This window comes from Pristis pectinata, chromosome 7, assembly GCF_009764475.1.
Source record: "Pristis pectinata isolate sPriPec2 chromosome 7, sPriPec2.1.pri, whole genome shotgun sequence".
Lineage (NCBI taxonomy): Eukaryota > Metazoa > Chordata > Chondrichthyes > Rhinopristiformes > Pristidae > Pristis > Pristis pectinata.
Window position 1 is genome coordinate 66,120,294 of NC_067411.1, and position 25,434 is coordinate 66,145,727.

The 25,434-nt window shown below is 40.8% G+C and overlaps 1 protein-coding gene across 1 annotated transcript in view; it reads right to left on the bottom strand.

Moving 5' to 3' along the window:
• The window catches only part of LOC127572902 (dedicator of cytokinesis protein 8-like), a 134,596-nt gene that overhangs the window by 67,737 nt on the left and 41,425 nt on the right, over positions 1 to 25,434 (bottom strand). The window contains 7 exon segments of the mRNA XM_052020629.1: positions 1,234 to 1,413; positions 1,416 to 1,467; positions 3,748 to 3,843; positions 5,959 to 6,060; positions 8,111 to 8,255; positions 12,009 to 12,079; positions 13,716 to 13,833. Coding sequence (XP_051876589.1) covers positions 1,234 to 1,413; positions 1,416 to 1,467; positions 3,748 to 3,843; positions 5,959 to 6,060; positions 8,111 to 8,255; positions 12,009 to 12,079; positions 13,716 to 13,833 — 764 coding nt within the window.

The window sequence follows — 25,434 nt, forward strand, 5'->3', positions numbered from 1 at the left end:
CACCTTCTCTTCCCCTCCCCTCACAACCCACCCATCATCCACACCTTCCTCACTCTGGTTTTCCACCTCCTTCCCTTTATTCCATGGTCCACTGTCCTCTCCTATCAGATTCCATTTTCAGCCCTTTACCTCTTCCACCTGGTCACCTCCAGCTTCTCACATCATTTTCTCCCCCTTCCCCCTCTCTCCTGGATTCATCCATCACCTGTGGGCTTGTGCTCCTTCCCCCCCTTCCCCCACCCTTTTATTCTGCTTTCTTCCTCTTTCTTTCCAATCCTGATGAATGGTCTTGGCCTGAAACATTGACTGTTTACTTCCCTCCACAGGTGCTGCCTGAGTCCCTCCACATTTTAAATTGTTTAAATAATGACTATTTATTGAACCTTTAGCTATGCAATTGCTAAAAGCAGAAGAGATTCAAAGGAAACAAAATCTTGGAGAACAATTTGAACTGACATACTGTATTGTTACAATTTAGATACTTAGACATTATGGAAGCACATTAGTGCAGTAATTTCCTTCAAGAATTAATGATGTAACAAATATTGGATCCTGGATAAGTTTAAAGGAAATACAAGAATGTACTTAAAATTAAAATAACTTACCAGCAAACCCTAACTACATTCTTGATTTTTGCAACTAGTGGACCAAATGTCACTGGTTAATGCACTGAAATCGATATAAAAATCTTTATTCTCTCCTTTGTACTAAATGTGAGAGGTTAGCTCATTCATATGCTTACCATTAGCAAATACAATGTTAATAAATTTTTCTTAATACACTGCCTTTAATGTACAACATAGAGGACATATTTGGGATAATGTTAAAGCATTTAAGGTAGAGGTAATGCCTTAAAAGTAGAAAAGAGGAAACAAAACGAATTGGAGAGATTATGGAAATAATTCCAGAGGTTTAGGTTTTGACAGCTAAAAGGGCACTGGCAGTGAAGTGATAGTTTTGGGCGCTGTTACAACAAGAATTGCAGGAGCACGGAACCTTGGACTGTTTTGGGGCTGGACGTGCTTACACAGGTATCAATGAGCAAGACCAGGCCTGTTGATAACAAAAATTAGATCAAAACTGGGGCAATGCAGGCAACAGCAAAAAATTTGTTTTGAGTGTTATCTCTGGTTTTACATTTGTAACAAAGGCATTTCAAACAATTAGATAAGAAGTGATAATAGTGTTAGTGATACCTCAATTGGAATTAGTGAATCAGGTTGGCATGCGTACCTGTCTGGCCTGCGACAACAATTGGCTGTATTGTCAGCTGGAAAAGCTTATCCAGGACCTGGTGCAGAAACAGTACCAATGGTTCAAGCCGAGCTGAAGGCAGTGAGATTATACTCAACTTCAGCTCGTGCTCCAGGTCATGTTCCATTATCTTCTGGTCAAGGATCCGAATTGGAATACTACCCGGCCCTCCAGCGTGTGACACAGGGCAAAGAACTTATCCAGGTGGTTGTCCTGTTGCAAAGAAATAAAAGTTCAACTGCTATTATTGATTATGGCACATCTTGTGATTTGGAACTGTTCAGTTAAAAGCTATTTAGGTCAAAATTGTCTTAGTTTCTAACTTCAATTCTTTGGGGTAAAAAAAATTGCATGATGGCAGCAAGTGATTCATTTGTAGGCAATGGTTGAGATCAGGCAATGTAGTTGCATTTAATGATTGATTCTGCAAAATCATCTATAAGTTGATAGCTAAAGAATCACAGATGTATAAGTAAAATATGAACCTTGAAATTAGCCTCCCACCCTTTACTTCCCATGGATGGATGGGTGATTCTCGGGACTGAGGTTAAACTATCAAATGGGTGAAACTTGAGCCCATTCTTTTGTGGATAAGCCTTTTGCTGTTTTATGGAGACAGCCACTATTTCATTTGTGTGTCCATCATGGAAAGGCAGAACCATTGTTAATGAATTTAAATAGCCCCTCTCCAACACAGCAATTTGGAGCCTGATTCAAAATTGATTGCTGCTGCATAGGCTTCCAAGGTGTCAGGAAGCATAAAATTGCTGACTCCATCGATTGGCTGGTTCCTTCATCAGCACTCCTCTAGGCCACTGGAGTAAGACTGCTGCAAATTGTACAAGGAGGTTTTCAGCCTCTTCCCCTGGTGAAGGTCTTTGTTTTCTTCTTTCTGATCTTTGATGTTTCCCTTCACCACACATTGCTGTCTCTCCCTCCCATCCTGACCCCCCCCCCCCCCCCCCCCCCCCCCCCCCCCCCCCCCCCCCCCCCCCCCCCCCCCCCCCCCCCCCCCCCCCCCCCCCCCCCCCCCCCCCCCCCCCCCCCCCCCCCCCCCCCCCCCCCCCCCCCCCCCCCCCCCCCCCCCCCCCCCCCCCCCCCCCCCCCCCCCCCCCCCCCCCCCCCCCCCCCACTGCCAATAGTCTTCCCAAGTGTGCCATCTACTGGTTTTCCATCTTGGCTGTTGGCCAGCTGGTCACTTGTCCCACTGCTGAACAGGAAATGGGTCCCACTGCTCACCTTGGCAGGACATTAACATCACTGGCATTGCCTAGGTCTTGGCTATCTTTCAGCCTTCAAGACATCCTCTCTGTTACCTCAAACAACAGCGTCTTGGTTGTTAAACTAAATATTATGATTTTGCGGGCATTTTCCAGAGAAGCCCAATCGAACCTCTGAAGAATAAAAACTGGCCACGAGTATCATTTCTCAGAACCAGCATCAGGGGAGAGGTGGCAGCTCTGTTTCCTGACACCTTGGAATCTCACTCAGCAGAATCAATTCTTCCCATCTTCTATTGAAATAATGGCAGAAAATTGATTGGTAACAGAACAGAAAAGTCACACATCACAATTGTTAGTGTACCAGTTATTCCTCCAAGTAGCACTTCAATAAGGCATTGACCTACTTATGGCAATGGGTTAATACTTTGTTAAAATTGTCTCAGCAGCTCCCAGATTTACATATATTTAAATTTGAGGTAAATCTGTGCAGTCATATAAGCATTCCAGATGAAGGTTCTCAACCCGAAACAGTCCATTTCCCTTCATAGGTGCTGCCTGATCTGCTGTGCTCCTCCAGCAGTTTGTTTTCTGCTCGGCAGTCTCTTGTGTCTCCAGGTATAATGTGTTTATTGTAAAATCATGCACAATGTTTATATTTTTTCATTATTAAATTTCATGTACATGTGAAAACATTTTAATGACACATTGGCATTAAGAAGCATTAACAACAAGGTCAACAAATGTAAAATAAGACAATCTTTTGATGTTAGATTAAATAGCACAGGCATAGAGAGATGACCAAATGAAAAGCCTGGACAAAGGGATTCCTACAAATCAGTGATGGACATGTTAGTCATTATCTGGGATCTGTGTGGAGTCTTGTTGCTCTTATCTTTTTACTATGCAGCTGATAAAACAATGCAAGAGACCTGATGAAAGCTTTTTGTCTAGTGCACTTACATCAATGACTTTACAACAATAAACAGAAATCTTTAATTTTAAGCAGAGGGATTTTAAACACCCTCAATACTCTTGCATATGCAGCAAAAATAATCCTGAAATGAAAGACTAAATAAGAGGTATAACTCAAAGCTTTCTCTCACACTGACAAGATTCTAAGTTTTGCTTTCACTACATGTCTCTGAGGTCAATGTTGCTGTTAAGGTGGCACCAGGGGGGTGAATGAGAAGTTCTTCCAGCTCAAATCTTTCAGAAACCCAGCTATAAATCAGGAACAATATCCTGCAGCTCAGCTCTACAGGAGACTTACCTGGGTATGCACAGAAGAAACGGCTTGTATCTCCACATTGAATACACCTTTGTGTCCATCTACCCATTTGATTGGTGGAGACTGGTTTGGAATCTTCTGTATTTGAACAAAAATGGAAATTCATATTCTTTTGATATAAAGTAATATAAATCTATTGCTGAATAATACAGAATAGGAGAGGTCTGAAGCCACACTAAGTCTTACTACAAGGAAACATTATTTGCTTTGAATAGTCAAGTGTACTTGTTTCTAGCAGTCAGGTAATCTAAAACGGCCTCTTCTCCATGTACCCATCCTCTTTCTTTCCACCTTTATCCTACCCTGTTATCTCAGGTACTGCTACCTGGAACGTGCATGGATGGTGAAGGTAGAGCACAAAAATGCCAGTCTGGGGGTAACCAAAGTTTTCCACGTGTTTACAACATGAATTATTTTTGCCCTTGAGGATAACCAGGTTTATTTGTTTTGAATTTCTCCAGCATAATGTGAGGGACTTGAAAAGCAAGATAATGGGATAATAGCAGCTTAGCAAAGACATGATAACAGTACAGGATCTGAGGGTCCATGTAATCATATAATCTTCATTATAGAAAGTGGAGGAGGGCGGGTGAGAGTACTATGACAATGTGTCAGCTCTGTTAGCTAAATATTTGTTATTTGTAGTGCTATTGTTAGTTCGAGTGACTGCAGATTTTCTAGAATAGAATAAAGGTGTAGAATATAATCAAGTGACTATTGCCATGAAACTGAAAACAATGGGGTTTGAACTGTGTTATCTTGTAGCCTGCCAGCTCACTGTAAAGAACTCAGTGGGGATTCCATGCTATTCCAGACAAAGCTTCAAAAATGATTTATGGATGTACGACAGGAAGCTTTCAATAACTACCAATAAACTATGCTGCAAGTCAGCAGCTGCAATTGCCCTTTGCTTCCCTCCACTCTCTCCTTTACAACCTTGGGAGCTTCGCTTTACATAAACAAACTGCCCCTTTCCTGCTCCAGAGCAGGATGAACAGACACCCCATGTGCCAAATGTTCTTGTGGCACAATTGACAGATTGGATGATGTAATTGTGCCATTTACATGGCATGACACAATGTGCTTAAAATGGCAGAAAGATTGTCAGTCACCAAATAGTCTGGGTAATCCTGGAAATGGCAGAGCATGTGTGATAAGCCAGCAGAGCAACTCCCAAAAACATTTCTATTTTCAACAGTAGGATCAGCGCAATGCAATCTGAGTAGAAGTCCAGAGCAGGTGGACCACTACTGTTACAGTTCTCTATAGCTGGTCATATGCTGTTAGAGCACTATTGCCTGGTTAAGAGCTTCATGCAAGTTGTATTTGCACCTTGCTGACTACTTAGCCACTCAGTTAAAGCTGCAGCAAAGGTTATGGGTTAACCACTGGCTGCTGAGCGCCACAAATTCAAAGATTCCAACTCTTTATTAGAGTCAATAACTTTTGCTGGAAATGGATGTTAGTGGCCAGTGCACAGGGATAGTATTGACTGTGAATAGACTCATGCATTATAGCCTGTCGACACTCACTGTTAAGGCTTGTATAAAAATAACTGGCACCTGTGGTGCTGGGGCCTTCATGATATGTTTCAGCAAGGGAGGGAGGGGAATAAACAAGATCAGATTCTCAACTGAAAAAAAAGGAAATGCTTTTTAAATTGACCTGGGTGGGGGCACATTAGGCACAAAACACTATCATCACTAAAAAAAAAAGAGCAGTGAGAATGTGAAATTAACTCGGAGGGTGTTTGGAACAAAGAACTCACTACTGCATGGAGAGATTGAGGCAAGTAACATTTAATTGGCAAACTACAGGAGGGAGAACAAAAAAACGGAGGGCTTGGTTAGGAGGATTATACCAAGGTGGGTAGGAGGCAGCTTGGTGAAACACAAATACTGGGCAAAATACCTGTTTCTGTGCTGTAAACATCTATGTAATTCTATGTAAGCATTATGCATGGTCTATATTCACCTAATCTTCTAAGGCATGGGATATATATGGATTCAGTATGAATTCTGTAGCACCTGGGGTTTCGACTCTCCACAGGAAGAAGGGGCTGATCAAACAGTTAGTCAGAATTTTACAACATCCACATCTGACTACCTATCTGCCCATAACATGGTCCCGATAAAGTCAGATATCCCACTGTAAAAATGAATCACGAGAGTAGTATGTAACAGAAACCCTTACCTCTGGAGAGTGCATCGAGTATTTGTTGGGAAGCTTATCCAAAGCAATTGGCAGACAGTAACGGCCAGTCTGAAGACGCTCATTTGTAAGAATTGGCAACCACTACAGATTAAAGATGGAAAATTTTATTTAATTATTGAACCTGGAAGTTTGATTAATGCTATTTCCTTCCTGCTTTTTAGGCAGTCCCTCAGGATTGAGGGTGATTTGCTTCTACTCTGGTTCTGTGGTTTCTGAGGTCTGAGGCAATGCATCCTCTACCAGCTTGCCTCCCCTGCACCACTTTGCCCACCAATATTAAAGGTTCATAGTGAGACCCCAAAAAACCTGGACCACCTCCTCTTATATCTCAGGAGTCATCAACGATGAAATTCACCATTGCCTTCAATATACCAGCAAAGCCATCACGGGTAATTGAAAATCAAGACCTCAGACCTGTCACAAAACTCAAGGTCTGCAGTGATCCCTGTCCTTGTATATGCTTCTGAATGGTATTCCTACAAAATTAGGGTCAAACAAATAAAGACTACAGCTGTTAAAATCTAATATGTTGCGTACAGCTACTGCTGTGTCTCTACTGGTTGGAAGTCCAAACTACAGCCAGTGCAAAGGAAAGGGAATTGAGGATACCAAAACTCCCTGCTGTGGTTTCCCATTCCCTGCTTACTCCTGTGATGTCAGAGATCATGTCTGGAGTGGCGAAGAGGTTCCCTCTCAAACATGGCCCACAAATATTGCAGGAAAAGCGTGCTACATGGTTACCTGGGTTCAACCTTAACCGGCAGTCCTCTGCGAACATCCCATAATTAGGACAGGAAGTGGTTTCAATTTTTGGCCCAATTATTTTTGCATTTTCTTAACCTTTTAAACACTTTATTTTAAAAAAGAACTCTCACTATTATTTCACATCCCTTACTTCTATTGGTGAATAGAAGAGAGAAATCAAGATGACAGTGGATGAGACTTCTGGAAACACTTAAGCAATCCACACCTGCTTTTTGTTCTGGTTCCTGCTGACTGCCCATTTCTCATTTGCAGATTTTTGAACTTTAGTTGCCAAGGCCCTAAACTTAAACCTTTCCACTCTTTCTCCTTCTTTGACATTCCTTAAAACTGAGCCCTTTCACCAAACCTTTGACTGCCGCCCTAACATTTCTTTATGTGGCACAGTGCCAATTATTGTTTGCTAATACTGTAAAGAACCTTGTGATTTTTTTTGCTACAATAGAGACGGTAAGTAAATAGAAATGCTGTTAATGCTGAATTTTGGAATTTATTACTTCTTGTCACCAGGTGACTGATAACTATCCTCCCTTGTGATTTGTTAGTGTTTAAAGAACATAGGACTTAAGCCAATGTTAAAAAGAAAACTGCATATTAACGAGAATGATGATTGTGCTAGACATTCAAATGGTACAACAAGCCAATTGTTTTAAACTGAATTCAACTCATAACTCTGGATGGCTAGTCATTGAATTGAAACAGGATCAAACCTGTTTTCAATTCCTTATTTCACTTGCTGTACATGAGTTGAGATAGACACAGGGAATAGAGATGATATTTCAACAATAGGTACTTTAATATTATTATTTTCATTCCTATGTTCTCCTAACACATTTTCTCCCAGGATTCCATTCCAGAGCCATTTGCCAGTGACCATTAATCCAGTGACCATTCTTCATGCGAGAGCCAAGAGAGCAAGTGTTAGACATTTTTTCACCACAGGAAATATTACAGCTGAGCTTGATCTTGTTCCCACCTAATGTCCTTAGATAAAAATTATGCTTCCAAGGGTCACTGGCTGATGAAAGGTCACAGACCTGAAATATTAAATTTATTAACAGATGCTGCCTGACCTCCTGAGTGTTTTCAGCATTTTTGGTTTTTGTATCACTGCCTAGTGATTTGGAGTTCAGAACTTTAATGAATTTTCCCCTTAATTTGCCAAGAGATGCCAAGGTTAGTTCCTCAAGTGCCTAACCTAACTGGGAGATCATATTACATAGAACAAATATGAGACTGAATCTGAAACCTTATCCAATGACTTTTCAGGGGAATCAAACTTGAATAACAAATGGACATCACCGGTGGAACTGCTCAACTATACGTCATTCAGTCGAGACAAAGTGACCTGCAAACTGGCTTAGCTTACCGAGTAACCAATTAGAATCTCTGGTGATCCTCCTTGGTTCTGCTTCTGTTGGCAGCTGATGTGGTAGAAGGTAAACAGCAAATGGTGTCTTTCTGTAATTTTAGCAGGAAGCTTAAGTTTTACTTCCTCGTAGAAATCAGGAGACCTGCAGGGCAAGAAAATGTTAATAATTGATGGTTCTTTTGTAGCATAGAAAGTTGCTGTAGTCCTAAGCCATGATGCAGATTTTGCTGGGTTTTACCAGGAGTTCTGGCTCTTGTCAAAATAAATGCTGGTAGGTTCTGGGTCAATGACTTCCCAACTGTGCTGAGTTTCACCAGCATTTCCACTGGAAAGTCTGCTGTCTAAGCCAATGCCAAATAAAACCTCCAGCAGCATGTGTGAGCCCATTATTAGAATGGAAATGGTGGGGATGCTTGATGTAAGTTACAATTTTTTAAAATATTGTCTGTTTTGCCTATTTTAAAAAATTTTTTAATGTGATTTTAAGTTTTTTTGTTGATTTTTTTTACCTGCTTGTTCTTAAATATTTAACATTTTTTTGAAAAACATTGTATTTTAAAATAAATATTTGGTTCATTCTGAATGGTTTATGAATCTGACATTTGGAAACATAGAGACACTTTAGTAGCTAACAATGACCAGGGATGGGAGTTTGTGGCTGTCAAGGAGCTTTGTAGGCAGGCCTTGCTCTGGTATATTCGCTACACACCACTAGCATTGCTCTAGGCCCTGTTGCCACTCTGGGCCTCACCACTTAGCTCCAGGACTGTCTCAGTCAATGACATTGGCTTTCAGAATCCGAAGAGTGGCAAGTTCAGGGGAATGAGAATGGCGGACACTGAATGTAGATGTTGGGACCACTCACGAATGACTGAGCCCTTCTTTTCATTGTACAAAACCTTGATGTTCTACTTACAATATTAATGTAGGCAATGCACTAGTTGTGTTACATATCTATGGGACATCTTTTCAATCAAATATCTATTAATTATTCCTATTTCACAAAGCATGGCTCTATTAGTGTTGCTAACAACAATATATAAAAATAATTATGAATGGGCCTCAAAAATTTTGGGGTAAAATATGTGTAAAAATCTAATAGAAGAGGAAACATGTATTACTTAGTCACCTGGAAGCTCGGACCTTTGCTCTTTAAGAAGTGTCCATTCTAATGTAAAAGTGTTATTCTCAGGTTGGGTAAAAGAATGAATACACAAGAAAGCCCAGCATGTTACTGCCCTCATTGTTATTCTGTGGGTGGAGTATATGTGAAGGGTTCTTAACACAAATACTTTCATATTTAGTCATCCATTGCCTGATAAATTATATCAGTAATTGCCTTGGAGCCTCATCGCAAGAGCAGTCTAAACTTTATTGACAAAATTCTGGCAGCCATATGGAAGCAGCTATATAGTCATTACCTGGTAACTACTACCATTGTGGTAGTTACCTCTGCTCAGGACTATATTTATGTTAGAACAGCATTAACTTAAAGAGCATCCATATTTGTAGATTAACAGGTTAGAAAGGACCAGAGAATATGTGTTTTAACTGGGTAAGCAAGCCTCTGGATGAAATGTTGACCTGCTTGGTGATTGCTGACTCCTAACCCCTTTAGGAGGGAGCTGGATTGGTTCCTGACCTAACATAAATATAGTCTTGAGCAGAGGTGAAATAGTGGAGGAATTTGACCATTGTAACTCTGGTAGGAGCTCATTCAATTCCACCAAAAAAACCACAAAATCCAGTTGTGGCAAAAATTTTCTCATTGTTTTTCCTTCCTAATCAAATGGCAAGGAATGGAGATCCCTAAATCAGGACCTCCCACTGTTAGGCAGGGAGTGGTTCAGACACAATGGTAGTGGTTACCAGGTGGTGATTATAGACTGAATTCCTCAGTGCTGCTTCCATTTGGCTGGCAGAACTTTGTCAATGAGGTTTGGACTGTACTTGTGATGAAGCTTGTGACAGAGACTACATCAATAGAAAGTAAAACTTGGTTCTTGTGATCTCATGTAATGGTTTGCATCACTGGTGGGGTCAGAGGGGAATTTTAAAGATAATTTTCTTTCACTTTTTTGGCCCTTTTTTTACTGTTTTCTGCTGCTTCTGGGAGATTACATCATTGCAAGGGTGGCTGTGAGGAATGGAGAGGAGGGTAGGAGCTGGGATGAGGGAAGACTGCTTAGTTATACTTGTTGAGTTGTTATGGTGTGTGGTAGGCTTAATCAAACAGATGGCCTTTCCTGCCCACCACGTTTGTCTTCTGCATGCTCTTTACAAGCACACTGTACAATAACATATATCTGGGGCAATTTTGACTAATGTTAATTCTCTTTCTCTCTCCTCTGATATTTATTTCTATTAAAGTAAATGTACAGGAATTTCTGCTAAATCCCTTTGAATATTTTCATTACAAAATATCAGAAATCAGCCAAACTAGTTGAAATTTTACAGAGTTTAGATGTGAATAATATTCAGCACACATTGAGTTTCTGCAGTCTTTTGAAGTAATTTACAATAACATCACACGAGAGATATATCCTGGCCCCAAAATGTCCAGTCTCTTCCCTCTCCATCCACCCCACCCAATCCCACATCTTCATTAATTGTGCACGTTTGAAGAACTCCAAATTAAGATTTTTTTGAACAAGGATACAAATAGGCACAGAGACGCAAGAGACTGGAGATGCTGGAATCTGCAGCAACAAACAATCTGCTGAGGAACTCAGTGGGTTGGGCAGCATCTATTGGGGGGGGGGGGGGGAAGGAATTGTTGACGTTTTGGGTCCAGATCCAGGGTTTCGACCCAAAACGTTGACAATTCCTTTCCCCTCACAGATGTTGCTCTACCTGCTGAGTGCCTCCAGCAGACTGTTGTCACAAATAGAGACATATTAATAACTCTGGATATATTTCATTTTAGTAAGGCAATAACCACTATGCACCAATATAACTTACAAATTACTCAAAATAGTTTTTCTTAATTATTTGAATTTATTCCATTCACAGTAGGGGACTAGCAGTACCGATTAATGTTTTTTTTGTGATAAAGCCATTTCCAGATGTAATAATAAAACTGCACCACATTGTTATGTTTTAATAAATCAAGGAACATTTTTCAGTACAATTTTTTTAATGCTGCTCCATGAGAGGCCATGTTTGGCAACATGCAAATGAGTTTGAGCACACATTTACGCAGAACTAGTGCAATTTGCACTAGATCAGTGATTGCATGGATACACACACACACACACACACACACACACACACACACACTCACACTCAAAAATAGCACCAGACTAAAATCCAAATCTGCCACTAAAACAGATGTTAACAATCCACTTTGTAACTGACTATTACACCAATATTATTAAGATTGCAAACACTTGAACTCATAATGACAACCTGCTGAAGTATACAGGCTGACAGTACTGCAGAATTACTGTGTCCAGAATATTGTTGCTCCTCAGTATGTCTGGTCTATTTAGGAAATTTAACAGCTCGCTAGTAAGGTTAGGGTAAGAAGTAAGGACAGCCTGTCACATTTATCTATATACTTATCTAGAATATGCCTTTGTAGTTTCATGAAGTTAATTTAATGTGATTCCACTTATACCCTCTGCTATTTCCATCTTCCTAATTTGACGGTGTATAAACAGCTGATATTAGAGTGCCAACCAATTCTTGCTTTTGTTTTTTTTTGTTAAAATCTGCTGGCTGCAATTCAACAATGAAAATGACAATAGGAAGAGTGGAGATCTCCCCAATTCACGCCCATCTATTGGAACATTAACAGAACAATAAATAATTCTAAAATATTAAGTATAATATTTTGTGTGTGTATTATTTACGTAATGTGTTGTTTCATGACTCCTGGTTACATATTACTTACTTATTATGATAAGTAACTGCGGTATATGTCTCCGAGACAAATTCTGCACCACTTGATTTTCCAAAAAGAACCTGAAATATAAACCAAAAATGATGTAAACTCATGACAATTGATACTCTGATAAAAACATTTTCTGATTCATTATTACTTTTCAAGATTACAGTCTCAATTGTTTTAACATAATTCATCACTTTTTGTTGCATTCTATGAATATAATTAAACACTCATTCCCTTATCACTTTCTGTTAAACATTGCCTCCTCACTGGCGTGAGTTCCACTCAAGAACAAAGGAGGGAATTTATTTTATGACCCTGAGGAAGTGGGTGAGATCCTAAATGAGTACTTGTATTGGTATTCACCAAGGAGGGCGTGGATGATGGTGAAATCAGAGAGAGATATGTTGATATCCCAGGACATGTCAATATTAAGGAGGGGGTGTTGGGTCTGTTGAAAATCATTAAGATGGATGTCCTCAGGGTCTGATGGAATCTATCCCAGGATGCTAAGGAAGGCATGGACTTTAACTGAGAGCTTTGAATCCTCTTTAGGCAATGTCCAAGATGACTGGAGAATTCTCAATTTTGTTCCTTTGTTTAAGAAGGGCAATAGAGATAATTCAGGAAGTTATAGGCCAGTGAGCCTATAAGAAGGATTGGAGGCTTTGGAGAGGGTACAGAAGAGGTTCATTGGGATGTTGCCTGTATTGGAGAGTATTAGCTATAAAGAGAGGTTGGATAAACGTGGATTGATTTCTCTGGAGTATTAGAGGCTGAGGAGTGACCTCATAGAAATATATAAAATTACGCTAGGCATAGATAAGCTAAATAGTCAGAGTCTTTGCGCAGGGTGGAAATGTCAAATTCTAGAGGACATAGATTCATGGTGAGAGGGAGAAAGCTTAAAGGAGATTTGTGAAGCAAGTTCTTTTTAAATATAGAGTGATAGGTACCTGGAATGTGTGGTCAAGGGAGGTGGTAGAGGTCAATACAACAGCAATGTTTAAGAGGCATTGAGACAGACACAAGAACAGGCAGGGAATAGAGAGTCTTGGTATTGGTATTGGTTTATTATTGTCACTTGTACCGAGGTACAGTGAAAAGCTTGTCTTACAAACCAATCATACAGGTCAATTCATTACATAGTGCAGTTACATTGAGTTAGTACAAAATGCATTGATGTAGTACAGGTAAAAACAGTAACAGTACAGAGTAAAGTGTCACAGCTACAGAGAAAGTGCAGTGCAATAAGGTGCGAGGTCACAACAAGGAAGATCGTGAGGTCATAGTCCATCTCATTGTATAAAGGAACTGTTCAATAGTCTTATCACAGCGGGGTAGAAGCTGTCCTTAAGTCTTCTGGTACGTGCCCGACCATGTGCAGGCAGATGGGATTGGTCAGATTGGCATCATGGTCAGTGTAGTCATGGTGGACTGAGAAGCCTGTTCCTGTGCTGTCCTTTTCTATCTTTACATCCTTTTGTTCTCAGAAATTGCCCCTGCTTTACCATCTCTAAGTCAGGAGGTGCCACAGCTTTTAATCATTACTGTGTATCAAAAACCGCTTAGCATGTTACACTAGATACCACAGGAAAGGAAAGCTTTTACAACTGTTCCTGCATTATAATTGTAGTTCAAATTCCAAGGTTACAACAGGAGGAAAGTTTCTGTAAAACTTGTAAATGAGAACGACTATCTGCACTAATTTACCTGCATGGCATTGCTTGGATCCTCCCCTGACATGAACTGGATTTTGATTGTGATATTTCTACCAGAAGTTAACCGGTTGGGAAAATTAAGTCTTTGCGGATAGACATAGAGTAGATTCCTGCAAGTAGAAAAGAATAATAACAAAATCGTCAGCAAATAACAAATGTAGTCAAAAAAGTATTATATTTTTGCACAAAGTTTAGAACCATTTAGGGCTGGCTGAGCCCAAAACTGGGTGGTGGGCTAGGCGAGGAAACAGAGATGTAACTTTGGAAAGAAGCGACAGATCCAAAAACCACTAGTGACAGTTGTCTGGAAGTTACATCACCTTCACCACTTAAGCCAAGTAGTGCATCTGTACTGGTGTGTTCACTGACATCACTTGGTTGCACTTTGGGATCGCTTTGGACTCACCTTAGCACTAGTCCTGTAATGAAGGAATAATTACAGTAGATGATGTATAACTCACCTTGCTGTCAGTCACTTAGTATATAGATCAATGGAGGAAATGATATGACAGTGCAAAAATTAGTACTTTAATTGAGAAAGGTCACAAATTACTTATGCCTGTACTAAAGTCAGTGCTCTGCTATTTTATGTCAAATAATTGGGTCTTGTTCCCTCTGGTGATTTCCTCTGGAGCATCCCCTCAGGTGCTTAGTGAGTTCCTCTACAAGGCACTGAGGCCTACATCCCTAGAATATCATTACAGGCTGTTTGTTTCTCCTTGCTGGAACAGTATTTGCTGAAAGTAAAACACAATATCCTTCAGAAATAATTTGTTCACTAATGTTATGGCATGGACTGGGGGAATTGCAGCATATTAACTACTCCCGATGACATTCAGACCAATTGTTTTTTGCTGGTATTTAAAGATGCAGCCATTCAATACTTCCATAAGTTTACTAATAGTTGGGAGGGGCCTTATAGAGACAGGAATTTGCATTTACAGAGCATGTTTTAGAGCCATAGAGCATGGAAACAGGCCCTTCAGCCCAACTGGTCCATGCTGACCAAGATGCCCCATCCAAGCTAGCCCCATTTGCCAGCATTTGGCCCATAACCTTCCAAACCTTGCCAATCCATGTACCTGCCCAACTGCCTTTTAAAAGTTGTTATTGTACCTGCCTCAACCACTTCCTCTGGCAGATGATTCCACATAGATACCACCTTTTGTGTAAAAAAGTTGCCCCTCAAGATCCTCTTAAATCTTTCCCCTCTCACCTTAAACTTCTGCCCTCTAGTTCTTGATACCTCAACTCTGGGAAAAAGACTGAGTGCATTCGCCCTATCTATGCCCCTCATGATTTTATACACCTCTATAAGATCACCTCTCAGTCTCCTTCGCTCTAAGGAATAAAGTCCTAGCCTGTCCAACCTCTCCCTATAACCCTGTCCCCCAAGTCTTGGCAGCATCCTTGTAAATCTTTTCTGCACTCTTTCCAGTTTAATAACATCTTTCCTATAGCAGGGTGACCAAAGCTGAACACAGTACTCCAAGTGCAGCCTCACCAGTGTCCTGTAGAACCACACCATGACCTCCCAACTTTTATACTCAATGCCCTGACTAATGAAGGCCAGTGTACCAAAAGCCTTCTTCACCACCCTGTCTACCTGGGGCTCCACTTTCAGGGAACCATGTACTTGTATTCCAAGGTCCCTCTGTTCTACAACACTCCCCAGGACCCTGCCATTCACTGTGCAACACCTCACACTTGTCTGAATTAAACTCCATTTTCCATTCCTCAGCCCACTTACTTGGCTGATCAAGATCCCCCTGTAATTTTTGAAACTTTAACTATCCACTATACCACCTATTTTAGTGTGATCTGCAAACTTTGTACTTTCTTATCTAAATTGTTGATATAGGTGACAAACAACAATGGGCCCAGCACCAACCCCTAAGGCACATCACTAGTCATGGACCTCCAGTCTGAGAAACAACCTTCTACCACCACCTTCAAAATTTTCCCTTTCTACTATTCCATTTTAAAATGGAATAAAACATTGCTAGGTGATGGGTTGCAGAGGATGGGGGTGTGCAAAGGCAAGTGAGGCAGGGAAAGGGAGGAGATTAAGGGAGAGTAGCAATTGGCCCATTGGATTCTTTTTGAATAGAACATACTCAGCAACATATCACCCGGTCAAATCAATGAAACTCTCCAGTCTGTAAATGGAATAGTTTGGCTCAGGCTGACTATTTCTCATACCTGGACTCATAACCTCTCGGCACTCAGTTTACGCAGCCACTTGTTGACATTCTTAACATCATTATCTTCAATATTAGTTGAGTTCAATGTGATGCACAATGTTCTATATTTTCTTTTTTAGAAGGAATATAAAAACTGATTAATTTTAAAGTTAATGGGGAATATGATTGAAACTCTGAGCTGCATGATTGGATGTTGGTCCAAATGATAGGGATAACCTCCCTTCATTGCTTCTTTAGGAAGAGTCATTGACCAACTCCGTTGCCTCATACTGCAACTGAGACTGGGAAGTGATGTGGATCCCATCTTGTGAAATACTGAAACTAACCTCACTCTTTTTATATGACTCATCTGCCCATTGGATAAACTCAGAGAGCTATCAGTGATGTCTCAGTTGTACAATTTCAACCCATACGCTGTTTAGTCACAAGATTAGGACTGTAATGATGTATTTGTTTAATTGGGCCACAAGGTATTACATAAGGGACTGCGTCACTGGATTAATCACCAGGATTTATATTCTTGGATATAAGGTAACGTTGTTGAAAAGGCAGTTTCCGGCATAGCTTTCTCTTTAATGGATTGTTCAAACTGAAAAATAAAGCTGGGGGAAAATTCAGATTACTGAAACAGGGCCATGATTTCATTTGGCTTTCTGGATTCTCACCTCCCAGGAAACTGGGTCACTTATGAAACCTTGCTTCTTTGTTTATATCATCACTTATTGGTAAGGTATTCTATGCTTCTGTCATAGTTGGAATGAGCAAGAAGTTTAAAACATCCTTTTCGATTTGGTGATTTAAAATATTATATTTGCAAATCATGACTAAAAAATTCTTAATCACTCAGGCCACATATTATTGTTTATTGGTGTGGTGACTTTATTATTAGCATTTTTCAATGCAACCAGCATCTCTGGCATATTTCATGCTGGTATTGAGTTATTGTTAATAATCTGAGACTCAGCCCTTTGACTCAAAGACTCAGTCCTTAAGGGAGTGTGGTGAAATGCTGCACGCATTTTTAATCCAAACAGAACTGTAACATACTTGAATGAAGAAACTCAATTTCTTAAAACAGTCTAATTTGCAAATACTGAAATACCTGTGAATTTACTCCAAAACAAACATTATAAAAATTAAAAGTTTAAGGCATTTTCAAAGTGCATGTAATATCTTTCCAAGAATTTTATGCCAAGTAGACCAAATTAAAGGAACCTGTTCCACTTGTATCATTTACACTGTCTGAAGGAAAATCTTTCATGCAGATTGCATGAATCTAGGACCCCTTAACATAGGTCATTATTATAAAATCAGCTGTGCACAGTTTTCTTGTGAGCAGAACCAGACCAACAACCTGAAACACTTTTTGAGGGTCACTCGCCTAAATGGGCAAGTCTCGAACTTTCCGGGAGATCCTCACTGTTGCCAGACTGACTGCACTCTGATATTGCATGCCTTGCGGAAGTCCAGTGGCGGAATACTAAAATCCTGCACTGGGAAATCTGGGTGCTGAATGTATGCTAGTTTTGTCCTCTCACTTCAATAGACAGCGATGACTCTAAAAGAGAGGAATAAGTTTCAGGTGTTTATATCATGTGAATTAGTTAACAGAAACAATTAAATGCATTGGCTTGATTTTAATTTTTATCTGGTACTTCACTTATTCAATTTTTAAATTTGTCTCTTTTTTTATTATTTTTGGATATTAGTGAATCTCAGTGGCATTCAAGACATTCAAAGAGTTGCAACAGAGGGTTCTGCCTGGGCGTGTGTGGTGTAACTGGCTATCACAGCGCTACATGGCCTCACTTATCAGGATTCAGCTTCAGGGACATGACTGGTGTGTTAGAGTTTGACCGTCATGAAGGCCACTGCCAACAAATGGCAACCACATTGGGACCTCGTCCATCCAGAGGTACCCCAGGTGAGTATGGGCATGGGTGTAGTGAATGTGGCAGCTTGTTGCTCACTGAGTCAATCCATACAGAACCTTGTAGTGAACCAGCACTACAACTTAATAAGAAAAGAACCCAAGTAAATAATATTACAGAATCTTGAGGCAATGAGACTGACCATGTCGCTGATATAAACTGAACTATATCAGAGTGGGCTGGAGTTCTGATTGTCTTAAGTGGGGCAACAAGAGACCCCCCCCCCCCCTTCATCAGGACTAAGGCTGTGATCCCTGGCTCTGGATTCCCTAGCATGGTCCTGATGAAGGGTCTCGGCCCGAAATGTCGACTGTTTATTTCCCTCCATGGATGCTGTTTGACCTGCTGAATTCCTCTAGCACTTTTTGTGTATTGCTCCAGATTCCAGCATTTGCAGAATTTCTTGCGTCTCCTGATACAGTAAAGGTATTTTTGAGGCTGAAGCTGAAGCACATTGTTAAGACAGAGTTGGCCAGTTTGTTTTTTAATGCAATTATCTACATTAAATCTGACCTGGGAATCTCATGCCAGTGGTTAACTGCAGATCCTCATTTTGATGCTGCCTAAGTGCACTAGGTGCCTTTAGCAGAGAGGTCAGCAACCAGGGGCACAGACTTAAAGTAGTTGGCAGAAGGATCAAAGGGAAGCGGAGGAAAACTTTTTCACCCAGAGTGTGATGATTCGAAACTCGCTGCTTGAAGGAGGTGCTAGAGGCCTCCTCTTCATTTTTAAACAGTATTTGAATCCATAGCTGAACTGTTGTAAACTACAAGTGTACAGCCCAAGAGTCGGAAGTAGGATTATCTTGGACAGCTCATTTTGATCTGGCATGGACAATATGAGCTGAGAGGTTACCTTCTTTTCTTTAAATATTTACAACACTATAATTAATAAAAAGAAGAAATATCATCAGACTGGACTGTTAAGTAGTAGGTGGGCAGCACGTAGTGCAGCGGTTAGTGTGACGCTATTACAATGCCAGTGACCGGTTTCAATTCGCGCTGTTTGTAAGGAGTTTGTACGTTCTCCCTGTGTCTGCGTGGGTTTCCTCCGGGTGCTCCGGTTTCCTCCCACATTCTAAAGACATACAGATTAGGAGCTGTGGGCATGCTATGTTGGCGCTGGAAGAGTGGCGACACTTGCGGGCCACCCCCAGCACATTCTCAGTGACGCAAAAAGACTCATTTCACTGTGTGTTTCGATGTACATGTGACTAATAAATAAATGTCTAATATCTATATCTAATGGGCAGCACAATGGCATAGCCAGCAGAGATGCTGCCTCACTGCTCCAGCGACCCAGAATCAATCCTAACCTCCGGTACTGTCTGTGTGGAGTTTAAACATTCTCCCAGTGAGCATGTGGGTTTCTCTCAGGTACTCTGGTTTCCTCCCACATTCCAAAGCTACGTTGTTTGGTAGGTTAAACGGCTACTGAAAATTACTATAGTGTAGGTGAGTAGTACAGTCTGGACAGAGTTGATGGGAATGTAGAGAATATAATGGGATTAGACTAACTTGATGGTTGATGGACAAACTGGACTGGGTGGGATGAAAGGCCTGTTTCCATGCTGTCAGGTTTATGATTCCTGAAATACAGCCATATTTTGGAGATAGTCCCTAAGGTATAGCCTATGCCTCGTTATGGTGTTAATTACAATTCTCCAGTTTCCACTGAGTTTAATTATTTATTATTTAAAGAACCAGGAGGACTCTGTAACGGGATGCAAAGGAGTATAGGGCCTGTGTTCTGGGTCTAGGGATTGACAGGTTGTGCACCAACAGTAGGAAAAAAATTGAACTGCCTGTCTTTCATAATGAAGGCATTTTGTTTCATCATGCTTATTTGTTTCCCTTGCTTCACATCGAGTCTACAAAGGAATATTCAGAGAGGACAGAAAGCTCAGTTTGCCTCAGTGGATGACATTAATATCCTTGCACATGGACTTCTCCAGCTCGGAAAAGGGCTGAAGCAACATATGGACAAAACAAGGGAAGAAATGAAGGCCGTTTTAGAGCAGCTGAATGCTTATAATATCTCTATCCACAACCTGGGAGCGATTACAAGAGTTGATGAAAAGGCTCTGAAAGAAACAACTCTGAAGCTAGAAATTCAGAATGAGGAGCTTCAGAAGAGATCCATGGAGCTTGGAACAGAATTAATGAAGGCACTTCAGGAACGACAACTAGTTGCCAGCAAGATCGATTCCCTTGAAAGCAAGTTGGAGAAAATTATTGGGAATGATACAGGGAAGAACAGGTCTGTCAATATCCTCTCTTGCAGGGTAAGCAGAGAAACATCTTGAAGTATGAGTAAATATAGAAAGATCTGGATGTTCTTACAACAGTTAAGCAAGTTAATCTACAATGGTTAAACGGTTAAACTACAATGAGAATATGCACAGATATTTAAGCAAATATTTAAAATCTCCTCTATTATTTTATAATTAATTGCTGGAAAATTCACAATGAATTATTTCCCAAAACTATCTGGATCTACAAATGACCATCGCAGGCTTGTCCAGGAAAAATAACTTGGAATGGATAGTTAGAAACTTGTAATTTTCAAGCAAGTCCGGTCAAATGATTTCTAATGCTTTAAAATTATTTCTAAAAATTTGCTACACATTTGATATTCCCAGGGAGATCTGAATCCAGGATTGTTAGAATGTTTAAACACAGTGAAGAGTAGAAAGATAATTGAGTAGGCTCGACACATGTTTGTAAGGGAACCATTGTAATGGAAGGAAATTTCCAAGTGTTGATTTTACAAGCACATGCTCAAACCCAGCTAGCTTTCTGTCCTACACTGTCTCCAGATAATGTTATACACCAGAGCACAGATCCAGGAAAATGTCACCATTTATTTCTAACAGTTTCTCTGTAGCATTCAGAGTTTAGTCTGCCTATTTAAACTAACAATATTCATGATTTATGTACAAGCCTTTCCGATTATTATTAGTGATGTCAGTGGGAAATTTCTGTACATTGATACACGTGTTAACATACTTTAAGGAAACCAACAAAAGATTCAACTCAAGTCATAGGCTGTTAGAACAAATAGTAATTTCCATACTCTTCACAGATCGTGTTTAATATGATAACTCACGTGATCTACATCTATCCTAAGTGAACACACCCATGCTAATACACACAACACAGAAAATAATGAATAATATCAGAGGAAGTCAACCAAACAAACTCTGACGCACATAGACCAGTCAATTAAGAATGTATGATACCCATTTGGACCCTCACATCATTATATCGTTTCTCCTGGTTTGGCCGCACTGATTTTGCTGCATTTTCCCTATCAGTTGTTAACCATCACTGGTATTGCACACACAGAAAGGATTAAATGCAGTGTTAAAATTCAAGTGGGATAAGGAGCTGTGTGAATATGTGGACACAGGCAGGGGAGGGAGAGAGGAGGTAAAGGAAAGGAGATGTGGCAATGTAGAGTGGATGGAGGAAAGAGAATAGAGTTGAAAAGAAGAGAAAGGAAGGGGAATGGACATTGGCTTGTTTTATGATCTGTGGGGGAGTAGAAGTTGAAATGGTTCTAATTCCCACCACCTTGAGGTTCAGGCTACAGGTCTTTTTTTGCCTGCCTGCCTTTCTCACCAGGATCCAACCATTGGTCACTGATGGCGCCAGTGTTCATTTCTTGCCCACTAATTGGGGATAGAGGGGAGGTTATCAGGGGTTTATTTGTCTAGTTTAGGCTTCAATTATGAAAAGGCAGTCACTGAGGTGCAGCTTAGTTATTATTTTTGCTTATAGAATGGAACAGCCAGTAATGTTACATCAGATGATCAGAAATAACAGACTTGGAATTAGAGGGTAGAGATGATTTCAGACAAACATGTCTGCAAATGGAGAATTATTTCTTAAACTTTATTTTGCTTCTTTGGTCTAACTTTTTATATAGAGAAAGGAATATTATTTTAAATCTTTCCAGTTCTAGTTCCAGTAATGTGCAACAGCAGGCTAAATAATTGTCTAATAACCAAGATATGGTAATATTTAAAATGCAAGTATGTCAATAACAAGTGTCATTTACCTGGATAGCTAGAAATTCAGGCAAAGTAAATGATTGTCCATGTAGGCAAGCTGAGCATGAAAAACAGGATTCACAAACCAAATATAGTGTCTCACTGATTTGTGCATGGCATTACACTTTATTACCATGTTCGGCAACATCTATACTTGGGACTGCATTGTGCCAAGAGTAGCAGACAGAACACTGAATACAGCCCCACAGTGAAGTGTTAAACAATAACCAGTAGGTGTGACTAAGTACAATAAATGAAACTTATAGATCAGATAATGTTTTTTAAAACAATCACTCAGAATTCGACCTCATGGTTTGTGGCTGCATGAGATCTTAAATAAGAAAAATCTATTGTGTTTAATACCACTCATCCATTATTCCATTGTTCTCACAGCTCTTACCGACTTTGTAATACAAGTTTTTGAAACAGGATTTTCCAATGGGATTTATTTTATTTCTGCACAATGTAGTAGTATACAGAAACAAGCCACCTAGCTCTAACAGGCATTAAAAGAAATGGTGCAGGTTTCGGTGGATTTAACAATCATCAGTACTTCATATTTTTCCCTTGATGTATGGCTATTATCTGGCTGTCAGTTAATTGATTCTTGATTATTTCTGTTCTGTGATTTGTTATATCCGTTTTCTATATTTCCCCAATTAATCAGTATTACCCCTAGGTACTGTACTGAATTGAAACTAAAGGGACTGAATTGTGAATTCCACTTCCAAAGTTTCATGGGGCCACACTGTGTGCCAACACAGTGACAAGCTGCTCTTGGTAGATGCTGCAAAGTTGAAATGAATGTTGCACAAAGAATACTCTTTAAAGGCTACTACTCAAATTTAAAATGGATGTCACTAGCTAAAAGTCAGAATTATAGAACGGAGGTTATTTGCCTAGAGAGATCTGACGACCAAGAACAAGAGGATTGTAGTTGTAGGAAACAGGCAGTGGGCAAACATCGGAATGGCTGAGAATAAAGTTGTCTGATTTGAAGTTCATGAGGCTGCACAGTAGTGTGTTTTATCATGGAAGGAGAAGATGTGGTCTGCCTCAAAACTGTCGAATTGTTGAAAATTGGCTATACTGAGTGTGAAACAACATTAGGGTAGTATGCACTCAGAAAAAGTGCTAACATTGAATTTGCACAATTCCCAATGGAACTTCACTCAATTCAGCTCCTGATACTTTGCTGCACAGAATTTTTAAGATTTTAAGGTATCTTTATCAGTCACATGTACATCGAAACACATAGTGAAATGCATCTTTTGTGTAGAATGTTCTGGGGGCAGCCTGCAAGTGTCACCATGCTTCCGGCGCCAACATAGCATGCCCACAACTTCCTATCCCATACGTCTTTGGAACGTGGGAGGAAACCTGAGCACCTGGAGGAAACCCACGCAGACACGGGGAGAACGTACAAACTCCTTACAGACAGTGGCCGGAACTGAACCCGGGTCGCTGGCGCTGTAATAGCGTTACACTAACCGCTACACTGCCGTGCCTGCCTTCAGAGACAGGCATCAGTCCTTAAAGGCACCTTTCCATGACAGCCACTCAGCAACAACATACTCTGGCCAGCATGAAGGGAATAGAAGTTGCAAGGGAGAAGGTCTGAGCTCTCACATTAACTCAAAGGGCATGCAAGTCTTGGTCAATAATATTATGGGCCTGTGTGCCAGGGACAGAGGCCCTGCATACCCACCATTAGGAGAATTTGGTAGGAGTTCTCCTCCAGGAGCAATGTGGAAACAACATTTTATGGTCTCACAAGGTAGATACATCAGGAGAATCTGCGCACCATTTTTTTTTTACATCTGTAGAGTTGAAGATCCCCATGAAGAAGTGTATTTTGTTCAGAGTCAAAAGTCAGAGTTCTTTCAATGAGGTGCAACTCACCAGGAAACGTAGAGATGTTTTGGCAGGTTACTTCAGTGATCAGAACAGATGCTCATTCAAAAATGCTGGAGGATCACATAGCAGGATGTGAGGGGTCATTATGCACCTGATTATAGGTCGTCTGTGTTGTTGGTAACCATTGGAATGTGGAGAGGGTCACTTGTCTTGCTTTGGGAATTACCATTTTAGAGGCTTTCAACAAAAAAATGTGTCACTGTTACTGAGTCCCTTATATCCCTTGTAACCTGTGTAGGCAAGACCTGTTTGCTGTGCTTATCCGGGAGATGAGGCTGTCGATGCTGGACCTATGTCTTCCACCTGTTGTTCTAAAGGCTCCACCTCATGGATCTCAGGCACCGGAGCTCTTCTACCCCTGCTGTACTCAATTGCAAGCCTGTGTGGCATGCAGCATAAGGCACTGAAGTACATAGAACACAGAACAGTACAGCGCAGTACGGGCCCTTCAGCCCACGATGTTGTGCCGACCTATATAAACCTTATCCACATTCTATCTATCCCCCTCTCTACTTCTCCTCCCATAACCCTCTATTTGTCTTTCATCCATGTGCCTATCTATGAGCTTCCTAATGACCTCATCATATTGGCCCCTACCACCACCCCGGCAGTGCATTCCAGGCACCCACCACTTTCTGTGTATAAAAAAAAAACCTTTCCTCCATGCACCTTAAACAGGTGACCTCCAGTGTTGGCCATTACTGCCCTGTGGAAAAGATGCTGGCTGTCCACTCTGTCTATACCTCTCATAATCTTATGTACCTCTATCAAGTCTCCTCTCATCCTCTGTCTCTCCAAGGAGAAAAGCCCTAACTCGCTCAGCCTCTCCTCATAAGATGTGTTCTCCAATCCAGGCAGCATTCTTGTAAATCTCCTCTGCACCCTATCCATAGCTTCTACATCCTCCCTATATTGTGGCGACCAGAACTGAACACAATATTCCAGATGTGGTCTAACCAGGGTCTTATAGAGCTGCAACACTACCTCTCTGCTCTTGAACTCAATCCCCTGGCTAATGAAGGCCAGCACACCATATGCCTTTTTAACCACCGTATCAACTTGCGTGGCAATTTTGAGGGATCTATGTACTAGAACCCCAAGATCTCTCTGTTCCTCCACAATGCTAAGAAACCTGTCATTAACCATGTACTCTGCCTTCAAGTTAGATCTTCCAAAGTGTATCACTTCACACTTCTCTGGATTGAACTCCATCTGCCACTTCTCTGCCCAGCTCTGCATCCTGTCAATATCCCATTGCAACCTATGACAACCTTCTGCACTATCTACTACACCACCAACCTTTGTGTCATCTGCAAACTTACCAACACATCCTTCCACTTCTTCCTCCAAGTCATTCATAAAAATCACAAAGTCTTCACGTCTGCTTAGCCTGTACTCACAGGGTGTCCCTGGGCTGATGCATTCATCAAAGTCTCATCGGGACCAGATCAATGGTGTTTTCCACTGTGAACTAGGAACTTGTGTGATTTTTTGAGTTCAGCTGCTGTGGTCGGAGATGCCACTGGTGTGAGGACCTAGTGAAGTAGAGGGTGGCTCTAATGCCAGAATCCATCTCTCCAGACAGTGTCAGCTACTAAAAATATC